This window comes from Chionomys nivalis, chromosome 24 (genome assembly GCF_950005125.1).
Source record: "Chionomys nivalis chromosome 24, mChiNiv1.1, whole genome shotgun sequence".
NCBI lineage: Eukaryota > Metazoa > Chordata > Mammalia > Rodentia > Cricetidae > Chionomys > Chionomys nivalis.
Window position 1 is genome coordinate 21,142,678 of NC_080109.1, and position 21,020 is coordinate 21,163,697.

The 21,020-nt window shown below is 40.1% G+C and overlaps 1 protein-coding gene across 2 annotated transcripts in view; it reads left to right on the forward strand.

Annotated features, from left to right (window-relative positions):
- Nucleotides 1–21,020, forward strand: part of Nbea (neurobeachin) — a 487,335-nt gene that overhangs the window by 388,977 nt on the left and 77,338 nt on the right. For both annotated transcript variants that reach the window (XM_057757235.1, XM_057757236.1), the window contains exons 41-44: nucleotides 6,018–6,135; nucleotides 6,422–6,524; nucleotides 11,325–11,440; nucleotides 18,526–18,638. In XM_057757235.1, coding sequence (XP_057613218.1) covers nucleotides 6,018–6,135; nucleotides 6,422–6,524; nucleotides 11,325–11,440; nucleotides 18,526–18,638 — 450 coding nt within the window. The remainder of the gene's footprint in view (nucleotides 1–6,017; nucleotides 6,136–6,421; nucleotides 6,525–11,324; nucleotides 11,441–18,525; nucleotides 18,639–21,020) is intronic.

Genomic DNA, 21,020 nt, shown 5'->3' on the forward strand with positions numbered 1-21,020 from the left:
AGATGGCACAGTGGTTGAGAGCATTGCCTGCTCTTCCAAAGGTTCTGAGTTCAATTCCCGGCAACCACATGGTGGCTCACAACCATCTGTAATGAGGTCTGGTGCACTCTTCTGGCCTGCAGACATACACACAGACATAATAAATAAATAAATAAATTTTTATAAAAAGAAAATAAACAGTTGGGAAAACATATGACTTATAAAAGGATTTTTAAATTCACCATCAGTGCCCACACCTAATCTCTCCATCACTGTCTTCCATGTCCTGTGTTTCTTTTTTTTAAAAGAATATTTATTTATTTATTATGTATACAATATTCTGTCTGTGTGTATGTCTGAAGGCCAGAAGAGGGCACCAAACCCCATTACAGATGGTTGTGAGCCACCATGTGGTTGCCGGGAATTGAACTCAGGACCTTTGGAAGAGCAGGTAATGCTCTTAACCTCTGAACCATCTCTCTAGCCCCCATGTCCTGTGTTTCAAAGTCCTTCACCCTCAACAGATCTTATATCAGGGCAGTTACCTCTTTGTATTTTTAGCAAGAGACTGGTTATGTAAAAATAAAATAGAAAGAACCCCTATCTCTTATTTCTCTTGGAATTTGATGAGGAAATAGCATCACCAGGAGCAGGCATGAGAAGTTGGAAAGTGTGTCATACCAGCAGTGATTGGATAGGCAGCTCCTTCTGTCTCCATTTCTGCTTTTCTTCCAGGTGGGGAGTCTTCCCAGGTCAGCAGGCAGATGTGAAAAAAGTGTGTATATTGAGTGGGGAAGTGGGAGGAGGGGAGGAAGTGGAAATTTTGAATGGTATTATTTATAAAGCAATAAAAAAAAGAAGTGTGTATATTCATGTGTGAACAGAAACCTGAGATTTCTTTAGAACTATTCTGTCTTGAATATATTTGCTACAATTCTGAGCCATTCGTAATTTACATGGAATTATAAAAGTAATTGGGACCTGTAACTTAATATTGAATTATAAACTCTTTAATTAAGCTGTTGGAACTGGAAATGTCTATAAAACATGACCACCTCATAAGCACTGACAAGGATACATCCAACCTCTGTGGCGTTTAGTTGTTCTAAACAGCAGCTACTGCTTGACATATAACTTGCGTTTTCCATATCCCGAGAGAAAGTATATGTGCTGTTCATCCTAATGTATGTGTTAGGTGACCTGAGGTCCTCAAGACTATCACTAAACAAGAACTTTTAGTTTGCACAGTATTAGCTGTCTCTGAAGGAAAATACAAGACAAAACTGATTTGACAGCTCCATTCTGCTTCTGACAGTGCTGCCCATGCCTGATACAGACGAATGCACATCAGCCCTATTTTTCTTCAACATGATCACCTGATAATGTGTGTTAAGCATACATTTTGGGAAGGTGGTTTACAAGCTGGTATTTCATCCTGGTTCCTGTGTGCTTCAACTCACAGGTGAATGAGGATGACCTTGGGGAACAGGCTAGCATAGTCTTTATTTTTGTATACCAGGCACTTGACTCAAAATAGTTAGTGGTCATTTTTAAAGATGACAAGATTCCATAAGATTTGGGATCAACTACTGAGTAAATTGGGAGCATGGGGATCATGAGAGAAGGTAGGAGAAGAGGGGAGAGGAAGGAAGGGGAGAAGAGAAAAATATATAGCTCAATAAAAAAAATAATTTAAAAAAAGAAAAAGACATGTTATTTTTGGTTCCAACAGTCAGTAATTAGGAGATTTTGTTGTTGTTGTTGGTTCCCAAAATCAGTATCTGCCTACAAATTCAGTATCTCGATGAAATTAAAAAAAAAAAAAAAGATTTGGGATCAAGATCCTTCACTGTTCATGTTTATGACCTATGGAATGTAATAAAATACATGTTTATTCAGCCTTCAGAAAATGGAACCAAATGAGGTAGTTAGTAGTTCTTGATTAGATTCTGTAATGTTTGCAGAACTAACTAGTTTGCAGAAGCACGGAAACAGCCAGAGGATACGGAAAACCTGAGTTAAAGAAAACAAAACCACAAACCTCAGCTTTTGATAAAAATACTTGAATGTTGTCAAAGAATATCTTGAACTACAAGAAAGGCAAGTTAAAGCACTGCTATAGAATATCCTAAAAGTTAGATGACATGTAACTAGTAAAGGTATAAATAAAACACAACAGCTTTATTGTATCAGTTCATATTTCAGACTTGGGCTTGGCGCCCAGACTTTTATAGAAACATGCCGTAAAGTCAGCATTCAATTGACTATAAATGATATTCCTTTACATTTCTGAAATGCACACCAATAGATTAAACTCCTCATCACATGCCCTAGGAATATCCCATCTGACCACTCCACCACTGCGTGCACAGCCTTCTATTTCCCCCACACAATTCCCCAGTGTTGTCTAGTGTCTTACACTATGACCTTCCCACTGCCTTTGACGAATCTCTTGAATCCATGCAGGGGAAAGAAACCACACAGCAGTTTACATGGCTGAAGTGCAGGATAAATAATTATAATTAAAACAAGAGATTGGAGCAGCAAGGGAATGGCTAATAAGAAATAAAGAAACTCTAAGAACTATAGGAATTTTGTATATAAGCAGAAGGAGTATCGTGGGCTACCTTAGAAGCCTAGGATAAGGCCCTTCTGCTATGCTGTAGCTTCCTGAATGCCAGCCACACAACGGTTCTGCTGGACCACTGTCCTCTAGCATTTTTTTTTTCTAGAAATTTCTTTCCAAGGAGTTGGTAAAGCTGTCCTTGGTATGTCCTCACCAGAGACGCTGCTCTAGAACTGCTGGGGTCAGAAGTCCCTAGGGACTCCTGTGCGGTGGAGGCAGTTGACTGTTGTGTACCTCAGTGTCTGGCTGAGAGCAGGTGCTACTGAAGGAGTGCAGCACAGGAAGCAAGCCCTTCTGTGGCTTCTGGTGCTTCTGATAGGCTTTGTCATCATGCAAGCCAGGAGAGGGAACAGATTTAAGGGGCACAGATTCATTTTAATAGAGCAAGTAGTGAAGGATTAAGGTAGACTCAAGAGACTGGTAAATTCCTACTGACAGAACGTGTAAGTTCACATGGGACACCCACAGAGTCAGGCCACCTTGTTTTCCCAGTTACCTACTTGACATAGCAGTTTCTGCAGACAGACATGCGTGTAAACATACCTGTGTCTGCATGTACACAATGTACACTCACACACACTAATATAGCATACTGATATTAACATGAGGGCCCAGCACAGGTTCACAAGAAATTATCATGCTTTACTCATTTGACTGAATGTCAATGGTCTTAATTACTTTTTCTTGGTGAAATAACTATATGCAGATATTTTTCAGCTATTTGTCTTAAGATATTTGTCACTTCACAAATGCAGAAGATGTTGGTAATCTTGTATTCTTTCCATTTCTTTATTCTGAAAAAAACTATACTGGTGTATGAGATTTGGAACAGCAACTGATTATAGTTACCTGAGAATGTGTAAATATGAAGTGCAATGAGTCACCATAGTAACCGTTTTGTAAAATGCATGGAAAGTTTTGCATTTAGAAGCTGAGAGGAGTTGTCACGTGGTAAGAACAACTTCATAGAGCTGGCCCTCTACTCTATATTTACTGGTCCTTAAACTAACCAGCAATGAGTATTATTGTTACCACTTTTCAGAAGACAAAAGGCAGATGCAGTCAGGTAATTTTTCTAAGACCAAAAGCTAGCAAATGGCAGAACCAAGATTTAGCAAGAGTCTGGCTGATTCTGAGTGTCTCAGGACTTAAATACATGTAATAACCTCTGAAGACCTTCTGGCCTTAGGAACACTCAAACTGAGTTAAGAACTGGAAATGGGGGCCTGGAGAGCACTTAGTGACAAGCGTAAAGTACTTGTCACATAAGCACAAGATCCTAACTTTGGCTCCTCATAGCAACCACATAAGGAAGAAAATGATGGAGGAGTTATTTTTATTTAATAAAGAAATTGCTTTGGCCCATTTATAGGCCAGCCCTTAGGTGGGTGGAGTAAACAGACAGAATGTTGGGAGAAAGAAGTCGAGTAAGAGAGTCGCCATGATTTTTCCATTCCAGACAGACGCAGGTTAAGATCTTTCCTGGTAAGCCAGCTCATGATGCTATACAGAATATTAGAAATGGGTTAGATCAATATGTAAGAGCTAGCCAATAAGAGGCTGAAACTAATGGGCCAGGCAGTAATTAAAAGAATACAGTTTTCATGTAATTATTTCGGGGCATAAGCTAGCCATATGGGCGGCTGGATGCCGGGGACGCAGCCCTGCCACACATATTACAACAAGAAAAAAAACTGGTCATGGTGGTATGTTGCCACAGTCATAATGCTAGATCAGTAGGAGACAGGAGGATCACCTTGCTGGTCAATCAGATTAGCTGAATTCATAAGCTCCAGATTCAGTGAGAAACCCTGCCTCAAAATGTAAGGTGGAGAGACTGAGAGATGGCTCAGCAGTTAAGGGCACTGACCTCTCTTACAGAGGACTTGGGTTCGATTTGTAGCATCCACATGGTGGCTCACAACAGTCTATAACTCCAGCTTCAAGTGATTTGACTGCTTCTTCTGACAATGACAGGTACCAGGCATGCTATGGTGGTACACAAACATATATGCAAGCAAATCCTAATACACACAAAATACTTTTGAAAAGAAAGAGAGAGAGAGGAGAGTAAGGTAAAGAGCAGTTGAGGAAGATAACATTGATCTCTATGACCTTTACTTATATGTGCATACCTATATATACTCACAGGAACATGTGTACACACACACATACACACACAAACCCACCAGAATTAGAAACACTTATTTTGCATTTGGGTTTTTTTGTTTGTTTGATTGGTTTTGGGTTTTTTTGTGTGTGTCTGGTTTTGGTTTTGTTTTGTTGTTGTTGTTTGGTTTTTCGAGACAGTGTTTCTCTGTGAAACAGCCTTAGTTTTTTAAAAGAACCGTGAAAAGACTTCATAGCTTACTTTCAGAGCAACAGAAGCCTAATGTATATGAAACTTAAGAACTACTTTCTACTTTCAGCAAAGTAAGTGTCTGTACAGATGCAAAGGAAAAGTTCTCATGTTAGCAGCACTGGTGCTTCAAACAGACTGTGCTTTGCATACGCTGCAAATGTAGCACCATCAGCTGTGAACTGATTTGTGCTGTGGAGCAGGCAGTCTAGATACTGGGTTTCTGTGGGATGTTCTGCATGTTCCAACAGCCCAATGTGGGGCCAACCTGTGCACCTCCTTGATGTTCCTCATGGTTCTCCCAAGCTGCTATGATGTCAGCTGTTACATCTCCATTCATCTAAGAAGGGCAGGAGAATGTCCTGTGACTCATCAGCATTTCTAAAGCATCCTCAGGTGCTTTTAGCTCTGCTCTCATTAGCCAGCACTAGGTCAAATGTTCTACCAGAGTTTCAAGGCAATTTGGGAAAACGGAATAATGTTATAGTTACCCTTGACATGGCTCAAGCCAAATTCCATTCTTATTCCAAATTCAGTCACTTAACTGTAAATAAAGTTGTATTGATACACAGTCTTTACCCTCAGTCATAGACTTTCAGTCTATGACTGCTGACAGGTTACTAGGGAGAAATTGAACAGTTACAGCATATAACATGTGGCATACAGACTTAAGAACATCTGCTATCTCACCTTTTACTGGAAAAGTCTTGCTCAGACCAGTCAGGAAAAGGTAAATGCAGTGGTAACTGGATTCCATGAAGTAAGTGAGAAAGTGAAAGAAAGAGGAATATTTGGTAGTAGCAACAGTGTGTGTCACAGACAGGATAATTTCTGTTTAAGCCACAGGTTCATTTTCAGTATATAATTATTCTTACTCTTTTGTTTCCTCTTGAGTCAGGAGAGTTTTGAAAGGTGGAAATTGTGATGATTGACAATACCATGATATATCATGAAAGCAGAAGATTTTAGGATTTTACATGACGCTCTATATAAAGTGTTCTCTAAGCCTTAAGTTCTTTATTGGTTACTGTCCTTTTAACCCATTTCTCTTAGGTTCTTGCATACACTGAGGGACTTCATGGAAAATGGATGTTCAGTGAGATCCGAGCCGTGTTTTCGAGACGCTACCTTCTGCAGAACACAGCCTTGGAAGTGTTCATGGCAAACAGAAGTAAGTCTCTGAAGGAGCCTGAACAATGTGCTCACTTGATATTGCTCATTCGCGTGTAAAGTAGAGTTTAGTTGTTGTCTGCATTTCCTCTTGTGTGCCACCACCAAAGCAAAGTGTGTCTGAAGATGTTCATTTTGGAGTCATATGGACAAAGCTGTAGAGAAGACTCCTCTTCTGTGAAAACGCTTTGCCATTGCAGATAAGCCACAGTATTCGTTCAGTACTGTGTCCTCAGTGGGCAGCTCTCTTGCGGTTTGCTAAAGCACCTTCTTTTCTTCTACCGCAGCCTCTGTGATGTTTAATTTTCCTGACCAAGCAACAGTTAAAAAAGTTGTCTACAGCTTGCCTCGGGTTGGAGTGGGGACCAGCTATGGTTTGCCACAAGCCAGGTAATTATATCATGTTACACATTATCCATGGTTTGTTTATATATAGTAATGTCTAAGACCAATGACCTTTCTTTCTCTGAAGGTTATTTATAGGGAAGGAGATGACAGAAACTGCTTCACTGAGAATTAGAGAATGGCTAGGGTAAACTTACTAAAACGTCCCCAATGTCTGCAGTCATACAGTCATAGTTAACCTGTAAGGAAGACTTTTTTGAAGAAGGAGGAGGAGGAAGAAGAAGAAAAAGAAGAAGAACTGCATGTTCTTTTTTTTTTATGTATACAACATTCTGCCTCCATATGTGCCCTCATGCCAGAAGGAGACGCCAGATCTTATTACAGATGGTTGTGAATTGAACTGGGAATTGAACTCAGGACCTCTGGAAGAGCAGCCAGTGCTCTTAACCATTGAACCATCTCCAGCCCCTAAGGAAGACATTTTTTTGCTAGGTGGTGGCGCACGCCTTTAATCCCAGCACCTGGGAGGCAGAGGCAGGTGGATCTCTGTGAGTCCAAGGCCAACCTGGTCTACAGAGTGAGTTCCAGGACAGGTACACAGAGAAACCGTATCTGGAAAAACAAAACAAAAAGCAAAGGAGGAGGAGGAAGAAAAGAAGATGGAAAAGAAGAAAGAAAAAATCTTTCTAGTTAAAGCCATAGAGTACTGTGTACCAAAAGCCTCTAGTGGTGTTTGCGATTAAGTACATTGGAATAACATATAAATTATGGCTTTATAAATACTAGATATAAATGGTTGTTTATTGAGGTAATAAAATAATCTTGGAAACTATGCATTATGGTATAGTTTAGCTTTTACCTAAATCCTTCACCTTAGTATTTTTGAAGAACTATTCAAAACTTTATTTTATTAAACATTACTAATCGAAAAAAAGTTGCTAATCTAAGCAGAAAACACAGTTACTAATTATGTGTATCATCTGTGCTTGGGCTTATGAGCATACCTGAATAAAAGTAGTCTCTCTCTCTCTCCCTCCCTCCCTCCCTCTCTCTTCTCACCTCTCACCGTGTGTGTGTGTGTGTGTGTGTGTGTAACAAAAAGACTCCGAAGTTAAGACACTGCTGTTGCTGGTCCTAGTTCAGATATTCAGTGACATCAGCAATCTGGATTGGTTTTATGGTCACAAAATTACTATGACTGCCTCAGATACCCCATCTTCACAGCATTAGTGGAGAGAAAACACAGCTGATTTCTCTTTACATGTTTGTATTTTAAGAGGGAACATATTTCTCAGAAGTTTCTGAGATTCTTTATCATGAGTTCCTTTGGCTAGAAGAGATTGTCTTACATCTCTAAAACAGCAGGAGTGTTTGCTGACTTGGCTCAAGGATCCCCTCCCTGAGTAGGAGGAGGATTATATCCACAGGCTGGTGGAGGTGTGCTCTGCATAGAGAGACAGCACTATGCACTACAAACTGTTAAGTCCCTCACAGGACACTCCTGTGAGAAAAAGCCAAACTCTGTCTGCTTTCCTAAATAGATAACAGACATTCTGAAGATAGGCATTGTGTTTTATGAATCTTTCAACTTGCAGCTAACAGCTCAGTGCATAATTGCAAAAATGCTCTCTAAGTGCTCTTCTCTAGGGCTCCCTTGCTTTCTGTCTGACCTGTTCTCTTTGAGCTTCCAGTACAAGAGCAATTCATGGGCATGTGTGTGCATGCTCAGCATGTTCGTGAGGAGAATGACAAGATTAAACCAAGACATTAGTAGATAATGAAGCATGTATAAACAATTCAAGTCAAAGAAAAATGCATTTACTCTATCAAAAACAATGAAAGAAGTTTGTAAGGCTTGTTCTCATTGATTGTCCCCAAGTTGACTCACAGTAGTCACTACTTCCTTCCTGAGTGCTCACAGACTGTACATTTAATCACCAGTTCAAGAAGTTTTTCCAGGAATAAATGTTAAGTGTGAGCTTCTTCCCGCTAGTGTCTTACTCGGTGACTGTGATTCCGGAGGGGCATGTATGATTTCCTGTGGTGCTTTTGAACCTGTCTGAATGTGATTCATTCAAAACAACAGTTCTCCTACTATCTGCCTCACCGATTATGGATATCAATTCTGTTTGACTTATGAAAGATTACTTTTAGGGGTAGAAAAATAAATACTCAGTACATTTGCCTTTTCTGTCACTTGATAAAGCCATGGTCTCAGAACACCCCTTTGGTCTCTTGTCTTGTTTTCGCCTTAAAGTCTCCACTCATTCTTACTTTTCTAGCATTATTCTTACAGGCTCAGTTTGCATGTTTCTGAGACTTGTAGTCTTAGAAGTAGCAAAAGAGGTGAGGAGAATTCCATGTAGGCCTAGACCTGCTACCTACAAGCTGGGCAATAATAAGGTCCCTACCATCTGGAAAGAACCCAGTATACAGGGGTTAAAAGAATGAATGCTACCAAACAAGATGAGTGATGTTCTCACATACCATAAGATGGGATACTATATCTTTGTAGGGGCATTCAAAAGTAAAGTACAGAGACAAAGTAAAGGCACTTCTTAAGCTGTAAATGTGTACCTGTAGTATGAACTTGTGTACACGTGTGCACATACCCACAGAGAGAGTTCATAGATAGGTAAAGTAGATGTTCACACGTGTACTTCCCACTCCCTTAGTCTGCAGGTGTCTGCTGTGGAAGATGAGATTTAAAGAATTGTCAGAAGGAAAGAGTGATACCTTGCTCTTCCAAGGAGAAGCTCTCTGGTGTGTCCCGACAGAATCACAAAGACTTCAGATATCTGTACTCTGCTTTCTTGACACCTGGTTCTGTTGATATATACAAAATTAAGTCAGCTCTCAGGACTTTCAGCTAAAGCCTTCATACAGTTAATTTTAAACAACAAAGCATTTTCAAATTCAAAGGCAGCTACCTTCCCCAAACAACTGACTTCAGCATCCCCTAGCCTAGACCAAGGCAAGCTCACCAAGGAGGTCACATTGCAAATCAGATTGTTGCTTAATAAGCAAAAGTTCAGGACGAAAGGACAATAGCATTGCCTCATGACTGTCTCTCTGATTAATTAATATTTACAGTGTGGTTCACTGAGTACCTCTCATATGTGAGGGACAATTTGTGTCTTAATTATGACAGGATCATTTCCCTTAAATCTAAAAGCACTCACATTTTTTTTTAGAAAATAATGGACTTCTTACCCTAATTTACAAGTAAGAAAATTTAGCTAACTTGTCATTGCTCCCACCTTTCTATTTCTCATTTTTCATCTTCTATGAAGGTGACTCATGTTGATCCCATAAAATAGTCTTTTCACACTAGACAAAGCAATTACTGGCAAACACTCACATCTCACATGTGATTTTAACCACGGTTCTCCCGTGTTTTCTATCCAGACATCAGGATCCAAAGGAAACACCCTGGTTGTTTAGAGTTGATGGCCTTAAGCTATCACTATTGCTATGTTGCTTGATGCTTTCCATTTCTCAGGTTCAACAGTGGGTAGCCCTTATTTTCCGTACATCTTTGAGGAGCCTGAGGTTTTGGTATTTACCAGGTTCAAAAAATAAGATCTCTGTGAGGAGTTAGTTTGGGTGCAGAAAAGTGAAGGTGCTAGCATCAGATTTGGTTCCAGTACTTGAGAAACTGTGAAGTGCTCAGTAGGTGCTTGCCCTTTCAGAAACCACAGCTATTTAGAATGAACCACACACAGTACCTCTCAGTGTCTCTTCATCAGTGTTAGATTCCAAGTAGCTACTTGTTTTTAAGATATTGACTTAGCCAGAAAGCAGTTTGTTAAATTCACAGTTTCAGAGGCTGATCATGCAAGATCCAGCCTCATCTGCTCAGCCTGAGAGGAAGGCTCCTTGGGACAAGAAAGCCAAATGGTCATATAAGATGAAGTCAAACATTGTAGCAGCCTCTTGTCTTGAGAACTTACTTGCTCCATAAGACCATCATTAATTCCTCCTGAAGATAGTACCCCTATGACCTAGTACCTTCCGTGAGGTCCCTCTTCTTGAAGATCCCACCACTTCAACACCACTGTCCTGGAGACCAAGCTCCCAGCTCATGAACCTTTGGTAGATATGCTCAAACCACACCCAGGCATTGAGTTCCGAGTAAGTGTTTCAACCTAACGGCTTAGTGGACAGAACTGCTAGGTGTTTCTCTTGGCCAAGAAGCATTGTGAAAAAATTACTGCAACACTAAGGGTAATATGAATTTTAACAGTTTCAGGAACCAAGTGGCTTTATCATACTTTTATAAATATACTAGTTTTCCCCCTAATTTTCAGATAAACACTTTGAGCCTGCAAGTATACAATAATGCTTATCTGTTCCCCAAATCTATGTTTATGTCACTGGGCTTGTGTATTTTTTCAGCTGCATCCTGTTGTTTTGTTTTGTTTTGACATTAGTGGGTGAGTATAAATCATGCAGGCGAAGACTGGGCACTTTGTGCTTCCTTTGTTCGGTGACAGGCACCTTGCCACTGAGATGTGAGGCTGATGCTTGCAGGCAGGCACTTGTGTAACTCTTAGTTTGTTCTCATACAGTAGATTTTCTGTGTGGCTTAAAGTCTACCGTAATTTATTTTGAGCATAGTTTCTATAATTTTTGCTCCTGTGTACTATAGTTAGCCATTTGTAACTGTATTTTCACAGAGATGCTTCCAGACTTGTCCTTTTCTGTAGTGGAAGTCTCAAAATAGAGCTGATTCTACATACAGCTACATATTTTATAATCCACCCTTGAAGGCCAAGCCACAGATTACTGAAAAGTTAGTTGTAAGTGGACTTTTGACAACTGTGACTCTCTGCTTACTAATAGGAGGATATCACTGGCCACTCCTCGACAGCTTTATAAATCTTCCAACATGACTCAGCGCTGGCAAAGAAGGGAAATCTCCAACTTTGAGTATCTGATGTTTCTCAACACCATAGCAGGTAAGATGCCTCATTTTTCAGACCGTCAGAGTACTAGGTGATATAACCTGATGGATGTCTTGTTTTCCTTGGAACTCAGATGCAGTAGTAGGGTAAACATGGTGTGTTCACACTTGAGTCTATCAGGAGCTATGCAGCTGATATCAAGACTTTAGATGCTTCCCCTAGCTCTCCTTTTGCCATTTTCTTTGCTAGCAGCACTGTCTGAAGGTTTATTAAGAGACAACAAAGTATTGCTAGACTAAGAATAATAGTGGGAAATATTATTTCACTACTTGGTTATTCTTAGCAGAAGCAGCCAGACAAAAGAATAAGAGACTCCTGCCTAGCATGAATGTCACCTGGATTAGGTCATGATTGTCTTACAGCATGGTTTTTTTTTATTATTATTATTAAAGTCCTCAAATAAGACCAAAAACCCAGATAATATTTCCTAACTGATGAGCATGGTTACTGTGCTTGTTTTCTTCCTCCTGATCAGAGGTTGTGGATGGCTCAGTGGATGTTGGTGAGACCTGGTCCCTCCTTCTTGTTATGTAAGCTGAGCTTTAAGAGCCCTGAGTCCTTCTGATTTGCAGAGTTTGCTTCTATGAACCAGGCTCCGTGAAGCCCTACATTGGCAGATGAATCTCTGTAGCAGTATAGATGCCTGTGTCTTCCCTGTGATTGCTGTTGGTGACTGCTCACAGGGGATGCAGTAGTGCTAGTCCCTGAAACACTGTATTTAAAGGTGACTGCATTGCTGTTCTTTATTTAAATCTAGACATAAATATTCATGTAGCTTCTATAGGCACTGGAACATGGTTGGTCAACAAAAAGAAATGAAGTTATTTGAAATATTTTTTCTTAGTCATAAATACATGTTAATATGTGTATTCACATATAGCGTGTGAATATATACTTATATCTTAAAAAAAATCTATTTGCTCCCTATGAAGTAAATGAACTGTATAATACTATTAAGTTACCGTACCATTAGCACACACAGATGAAATGAGCATAAATGACTGAAAGGGAAATAACTCCATTTCCTTGGCTGAAAGCCCTCAGCACTACTTGCTTAGTTCCCAGGACCCTAGACATAACAAAACCCAAGGTTGCACAGGATCCATGAGCCCCTCCCACATCCATGAAACCAGCTGCATTAGCTATAGCCTCTCACCCCAGCTTTCTCATGTGGATTCTGGGGACTTGAGCTCAGGTCCTCAGGCTTGAGCAGTAGGAGCTCTTACCCATCACCCCAGCCCTGTTTCCCTTAATTTTAAACATATTACCAAACAAGAACAGGACAAGGGTGGTATAGGTTCTGGATAGGCACATTTTTAAAGTACTTTTGGTCCTGTTTGAACTATCGACACCCAACTCACAGTTACAGAGAGTCATTCTTAGGTAAGTACATGACTTCACAGCAAAACACATTTTCCACCAAAGAGACCTGTCCCAGAGAGAAGAGGGCCTGAACCCCGGACAGGTCACCTGTGTGTCCCAGAGGAAAGAGGGCCTAAACCCTAAATAGACCACCGTATGTTCCAGAGAGAAGAGGGTCTGAACCCTAGACATGGGTTTCTGTAGACAGAAGAAGCTGGACTTTTCAACTTTACCTCTTTCACAGGTTTTACCCTTCAGAGGCATGTGTAATGTGGTAATATTTCATGGCACTTGGCATGTTTGGTTCTGTCATTTTTTTTATGCTGCTGCTGTTAATGTTTGTTGCTTCTACTATTTTATTTTGTCTTTGACGACAGAGATAGTTTCCCGTGTGTTTAATAATTTAGAATGTAGGGTCATTTTATTTGTTTTCCTAGAGAATCAGTTAAAATTTTAGCAAGCTCCTAAGCTGTATTTCTCTATCTTGTTTTATGTGTGTATGTGTGATGTCTGTGCAGGCATGTACACCAGGTATCCAGCTGTATCACCCTCTATACTACTGATTTGAGAAAGAGTCTTTTGCTTAAACTGAAATTAAACTCCCAGCCAGTTCCTCTTTCATCCCCCATAGGCACATTCGCCCACCCCAGCTTTCTCATGTGGATTCTGGGGACTTGAGCTCAGGTCCTCAGGCTTGAGCAGTAGGAGCTCTTACCCATCACCCCAGCCCTGTTTCCCTTATTTTTAAACTTAAAGATGAATCCATTTTAATCATTCTTATGTGATATAAAAAGTGTTTACTCAGTTTTACATTCATTTTTTATTTTGTAAGTATAATTGACCGCCTGTATTTCAGATTATTAACTAAAATTTCTGTTCACACACTCTATCATTTTCAGATGTTTGGAGGATAATACTGTTTTCATGTTTGTCTGCAAACAGTTTTGCTATATTCTGTTAAGACTTTCTTCTTTATTGAAGTCTGTATTAAGCAGGGCAGTTTCTGTTGCAGATGTAGTTAGTGACCAGCACGTACAAAACCTGGAGCGCAATTCTCTTTGGAGTAGAGGGAAAGAATAACAGATTCCTTGTCTCTCATTAAGTAAGCGTGCAGCCGTTTGGAGCTGTTATATAGAAAGCTAAGGAGCAGGATGAGCAGTTCACCTCCAGTTCAGTCCCTAGACCGCAGTGTTCTTATGGCGGTTCTCCTGTTCAACGTTGGAATGTGCTATATCCTGTGCACAGAACAGTCTCTGGTCTGCTGTTTTACAGAGCTCATTGCTGTCCTTTCCGATGCCCTTAGTGAATGAGTGTCAGTAAATTCCAAAGCGGTGGCATTCTGTCCCCTGCAACCACATCATGTCTGCTGCTTTCTGAGAGCCACTTTGTTTGACTGGGTCAGGATGCTTCTATATCTAGATAAGAGATACCTTTGCAGTTCCTCTACAAGTTACACTTGAAACCAAGTGTGGCACATGCTTGTAATCCCAGTACATGAATGGCTGAGGCAGGAGTCTAATATGGAATGATCCTTTCAAGTTTGATACTTTTAATAAAAGTAGGTCAGTGTGGCTTCATAAATTTCATATTTTTCACATTTTTTTTGCAGTTTTACACACTCAGGTTTATTGTCTGTTCTGACTAGCTTCCCTGAACCATACAATCCATCTCATGACCTATTCTGTGGTGACCACTTCTAAATGTCTGTTTGAGTTAGCTGGTTTTCCTTTCTCATTTCTGGATGCCTGAAAACAATGAGACTAGAGGCATGTGGCAACTGCTTTAGTGGACTTTTCAGTCCTCTTATGATAAACATTCTGTATGCACACATAGATACACACAGTTGCATATATACTAAAGAGGTTGCCAAATGTTCAAATTTTTTAAAAAAAAATTGAAAAAACTTTTCAAAGAATTTTCCTACCTGGGCAGTGGTGGTGCACACCTTTAATTCCAGCCCTCTGGAGGCAGAGACAGGCAGATAGATCTCTGTGAGTTCATGGCCAGCCTGGTCTACAGATCAAGTTCCAGGACAGGCTCCAAAGCTACAGAGAAACCCTATCTTGAAAAAACAACAACAACAACAGCAATAATAATAATAATAATAATAATAATTCCTAAAGCCCAATAATGTGTTCAGTCTTTGTCCTATTTACAAATTTAATAAAGATTCACCAAGAATGTAGAAGTATTAATTAAGAATTAAGTAGCTGTGTCAAAGCTGACATCTTGATGGCTTTGTCAGCTTTTGCCCCGTGGGATATGCCACTGGGAACCTACAGCACACGCAGGTTCTCACAGGACCTTTCCTGCCTCCCTAGGTATTATTAGGACCGTGTCTCTGTATATCCTAGGCTGGCCTGACTGTCCTGCCACATCCTCCAAGTGCCAGGATTACAAATATGTATCTCCATGCCCAACTTTATTTAATTAAATAATTCCTTGAAGGCTCAGCTTTCAAAATGAATCAGAGTCCAGCTTAAAACTATGGCATAAAATATTTAATTATTTTTTTAAATACTTGAGATATTTTCAAAAGTGTCAAATTATAGTAGATTAGGTGAAATAATTTAATGATACTTAGAGTTCAACTAGAAATACAGTTTTGGCCTCTGGCTACCAGAGTTTACCTGGTTTCTGCTCATTGTGTTCTGAGAGATACAGCCTAAGCCTCACTTCACACTGCTGAAATAGCGCTAGGAAAAGGCATTAAGAGCTGACTTTCTTGCGTTAAAACAACAACAACCAAAACAGCACAGTGATTGCTAACATAGCTTTGTGTAAATGATCTCGCTAGACTTGAGAGATTTTTATTTTCTTTAAGGCTTTTGAGTTGTTTTTCATATGATCAGCTAATGAATTCAGCCCAACTTCCCAAGCCCAGCCGTGTTCTCCTGGTTAGCACTTTCCAGGTTCTTACTCTGTGATGAACAAGTGCTCCCTGGTTAATTATGTATATATTTAGCTACTGCATGTGTTGGGCTTATTATTGTCATCTAATTAGATGTAACTTGAACTGCTTGCTTCTAGAAAAATCATTAAAAATTCTTTCCTAATGACCTAGAGATGACAAAATGTCTGTAAAGTGTGAAGACGCCAACGACACAGGAACAGCGTTCTTACAGCGTGCTAATCCAGGTGCCGCCGCCATCTCATTAAACGATATTTTGCTGTCATTAACATTTTCACCAAGGAATTGCAGTTATAATTTCCTTGTCAGCTGTCTCTAGATCACTTTACCTTCAAAACTAAAGTGCCATATAAAAACATTAAATTGGATGGTTTAATTAAAAAGGTTTTTTTTTTTTTAATGAAGAAACATATCCAGTGTTTCTGAGATCTCATTTACTGTGCGTCACTTTTATTGTTTGAGTAGATTAGTGTCAAGACTTCCCAATATTAATATGCATCTTCTGAGATACATCCTCAGAGGATAGTTAGCAGAACATGTAACATGGTGGGCTCTTACCACCTCCAGAGAAACCAAGCGCCTACTAGGATAGCACAAGTGTGTTGGTTACATGTGATACGTGTGAGCTGTGTTCAAGAGAAAAGTGAAAACAGCCAACAAGTGAAGGCTAGATGGCCAGAGATAAACAGATATTACTTTGGAGATACTTCCCTTTGGGAGACCGAATACACTTTTGTTTTTCATGTCATGAAGATGTGCAGTAAAATAAAGAATGCTAATTCATTGAAACTTAGGTATGAAAACCTCTAAAATACCACTTCATCATTCTTTTCTTTGTTGTGCCAAATTCGAGTCAAAAATATATATTGATTGTCCGTGTGGCACGACGGAAGCAGAAAATTTTACCAAGAATGGGTTAGTGCCATGCATTTTTTTAAAAAAAAAGCTTATTGGATTTATTTAATTGAATTGATATTGTGAGACAATAGTAATGTAAATATTACTAAAGTTTTCTTATTTATTTTCATAGAACTTTCCAGGAATTATTAAAAATTACACAAATTCAGGGTTAGAGAAATTGTCCTGAGTTGTGACTTTTAACATCATTCATTTTGTATGTGTGTATGTATTTTTAAAATGATGCTTTCTTTACTTTATGTTTCTGAAAATAGCCTAATATCATATCCTTTGTTATAAACACATTTATATTAAACGATGGTTTCCTCAATATATGCCCTTTTTCTTATACTGTCTTCATGTACAGGAATATTTAAATCCTGAGTTAATGTATATTGGCTTTTTATTTATTTTAACAAACTTTCCTTTAGTACAAGTAATAAATAGTACCGAAATATTTATTAACAGGGACTGAAGAGATGGCTCAGTGATTAAAAGCACTGGTTGCTCTTTCTGAGGATCTAGGTTGTATTCCCAACACCCACCTGGCAGCTCTTAACAGTCTGTAATTCCAGTCCCAGGGAAACAGAGGAACCAGGCACACAAATGGTATATAGGCATACATGCAGCCAAAATACCTGCATATATAAAACAATAATTTTTAAAATTTTAGAAGTAATTGTAAAATCTATCATCTTTAGAGTTTGGCTCATTGTATTCTGTTTCTATCACATATGTGTTTTTTCCATCAAGAGCACTTACTGGTCAGAGAATATCTACCAAAGCACAAAGGCTTTTAAAAAGCAAAACAACCTAGAAGGGGTCCTGTCTCCCTGCCTAACCTGAAGCAGTTAGCCGTGGTTTGTCTTGCTTACTCAGATTCTATCTCCTTTCCAACCCATCTCAGTTTGGGGCAGGTTCTCACTATGTGGCTTTGACTTACCTGAGAGTCAAGATCCTTCTGGCCCAGTCTCTAAGATGACTGGAATTACAAGCCTGTGCCACCACACTCAGCTAGGACATCATTACTTAGATATAGTAACATCTTTTGCCTAGCTAAACAGTGTAGACAGTATGCTCCCGTGAAGATTCCACATTCCCACTATGCTCTGGACTTACTGAAGATATTGAACCGCTCTTGAAACTAAGAAGACAAGCCCAACAGTTCCACAGTTCCTCATCCAGTGCAACAATAGACCACAGAAAGAAAACCATCAGCTTACGGGGAAAGGAGTGTGTTGGGCACCTGTCTCCTTACTTTATCCTGCCATCACAGTTCTTCCCTGCATTTGCAGATTCTTGCCATGGATTTTCAGTGCCTGAAGAGAACCTTGGCCTTACTCATTCCAGGCAAGCTCTACACCACTGAATTTCATTCATATCCTCTCCACTGAGTCCTTATGAATGCTTAATATAGCATGTTTACTGACGATGCCGTTTTTACATCTACCTTCCTTATTGCAGAATATCATCTGACAATAAGCTTCAAACATGCAGTTCAACAGCCTGGCACCCTCCCTGACACTTTCAAGGTCCTTGGCCGGCAGGGTTCTGCATGTGGGAAGTCTCAGTGGACCAGGCTTGACAAGTGACACAGTCACCTCTGTTCACATGCTGCGGATAGCACTAAGTTCCATTACCAGAATTGCTTATAAGGGAGGCTGATCCCAAGGGAAAGGGATCAAGTATGAGGACCAGACAGTTGTGTCACCTGTGTGAAGCTCTTGTTGAAATTGTTGAGAGAAGACACTTTGGGCACATGGTTATCAGAGCATTTCTGATTAAACAGAGACTTGACCAATTAAGTCTTTTCTCCTGAAATACAATGACTGCCTTACGATAAACACAGACACTGCTTTTTAAGAAGTTAGGGCATACACATTTCACCCGTTTTTCTTTTCTCTACTAGGACGGACATACAATGATCTGAACCAATACCCTGTGTTTCCATGGGTGTTAACAAACTATGAATCAGAGGAACTGGACCTGACTCTTCCAGGAAACTTCAGGGATCTGTCAAAGGTAACAGTTAAATGCACAGAAATCTCTGCTCTACAGGAGCTTCATCAGAAAGGGTTTATGCCAGAGTGTACACCCCCAGAGAGTCTGTGAGAAAGTTACTCCCTCTTCTGTGGACCAGTGTCTAATTCTTACCTACTCAGACCACAGGAATTCTGCAACTATCAGTGACTTTATCTGCACCATCATAGGAACAATGGGTGTTGAAGAAAGCAGATTCAGGAGGAAGTTGCTTAGGGTTAGTCATGTGCAGAAATCTAAAGTCAGTACAAAGCATGGCCACCAGTTATTCGTGTGCTGTATTCATGAGGTGAAAAGGAGTGCTGTCCTGACCACAGTAGCAGGTAGCCCATGAGAAGGGGTTAGCAGTAAGAAGGAAGGTAAATCAACAAGCATCTGTTTAGATGGAGAAGATGGGACCCTCAAAAAGGACTCATGATGAGAGTAAAGAATACAAAGCAGATTTCGGGTAAGTTAACATAATCTTCAAGAGAAACGCTAAATGGAATGCCAAACTGAGGTGCATCTAGGAATTAGAAATGGCCCAAAGCCACTCTGCAACCTGAGCTCCCGTTGAACACTGTGAGTCACACCCTCTGTGAATTTGTCTTTAAGCCATGCATGCTTGGTAGTGCCTAGCATATCACCCAAATCCCAGGACCACATTTACAGCACAGGACATTAGGCAAAGTCATTCACTTTCTCTTTGCCTCAGTTTCTTCATCTGAATGCTGAAACAGTGCTAATCAGGTCATTGTGACGGGTTCTGATTAGCCGGTATATATGTGTGGCCTAAAACAATTAATGCTGTGTATATTGGTTGGAATTCTCAGCCACTGCCGTAAACCACATGCTCTACGCTCTCTAAGCCACATGTCTTGCAGGTCATGATGATGTCAGCCTATTGTACTGGTTATCCTGTAGAGACAGACACTCTCTTTACATGTTTGCCAGGATAGAGGGATACTCGTTGGACATTAAAGCAAATCCTATTCAGTGCAAAGGTTAAAATTGCTCTTTAAAGTTTTGTCTGTGTGGGCCAGAGACATGACTCAGCCTCCAATGGTAAAGGTGCTTGCCATCAAGCTGACCTGCACTCATTCCCCAGGAGAGAACAGACTCTGATTCCACATGGGCCTGCACACATACAATACAAACACACATACATACACACATATACAAATAAGTAAATGTGATTTTTAAAGGATGTAAGCCATGTCTTTTTAACATTGATAGGTACCATTTATTAGATATTGTGTGCGTGTATGAAAATGAAATTTTATAGTGTTCATTTTCAAGGACCATGGCACATTGTAGCTAACTGCATATATTGGTTAGATTTTGTCAACTTGATACAAATTAGAGTCTCCTGGGAAGAGAGAACCTCCACTGAGGAATTTCCTCCGTCAGATTGGCCTGTGGGAATGTCTGTGGTACATTTTCTTAATTTCTGATTGATGTAGGAGGGCCTAACCCACTGTGTATGGTGCCACCCCTATGCAGATGGGCCTGTCTTGGCTACATAAGAAAGTAGGCTGAGCAAGCCAGTAAGCAGTATTCCTCCATGGCTCTGCTTCAGTTCCTGGCTCCTGCCTTGAATTCTTGCCCTGGCTTCACTGGATGATGGATTATGATCTGTACAGATCTAGAATAAAACCTCTCCAGATTGTTTTTGATGGCAATGTTCTATCACAGCAATAAAAAGCCAATTAGGACACCTCATATGCTAACTACTACTGTAGTTATTTAAGATACCTTTAAAAAATAGTTTTGATCTGAAATTCAACTATAATGTCATAGTTGACAGAAACTTATACACCAAGATTTCTTTCCTCCAATCATTCTGTCAGCAGATATTAACATGTGCTCATATGTGTACAGAAACAGACCTCTGCACCAGATAGATGAGCCCAATGGGAGTGAGTCAGATGAGCCTCTAGGAGAGAGATCTCTCCTGAACAAAGATGAGAACTTACTTCCTAAGAGTAGGAGATTGGCAGTGTGAAGGTGAAGGAGAATGAGACCTGCTGGGCGTGTGCTCGGATACTCCAGGGCACTTGTTCTCACACCTTCCCGAAACACTAATACAGCCAAGGGAAATACAGTGCTGGTTCTGTGGACTATAGGAGAGATGTGCTAGTGTTTGCCAGTGATAACAGAATTTTAATTCCCTGTGTAAAAAGGTGAGATCACTGGTTTGGGGGGGTGTGGTGCCGATATTGCATTGAGGGCCTTCTGTCTCATAGGCAGTGTCCTACAACTCACCACATTCTAAGCTCTCCTTTTCTATTTTATTTTAACACAGGGTTTTTCTAAGTTACTCATGCCATCTTGTACTCTCTGCAGCCAGACGGGACTTGAATTTGGGGTCCTTCTGCCTCGGCC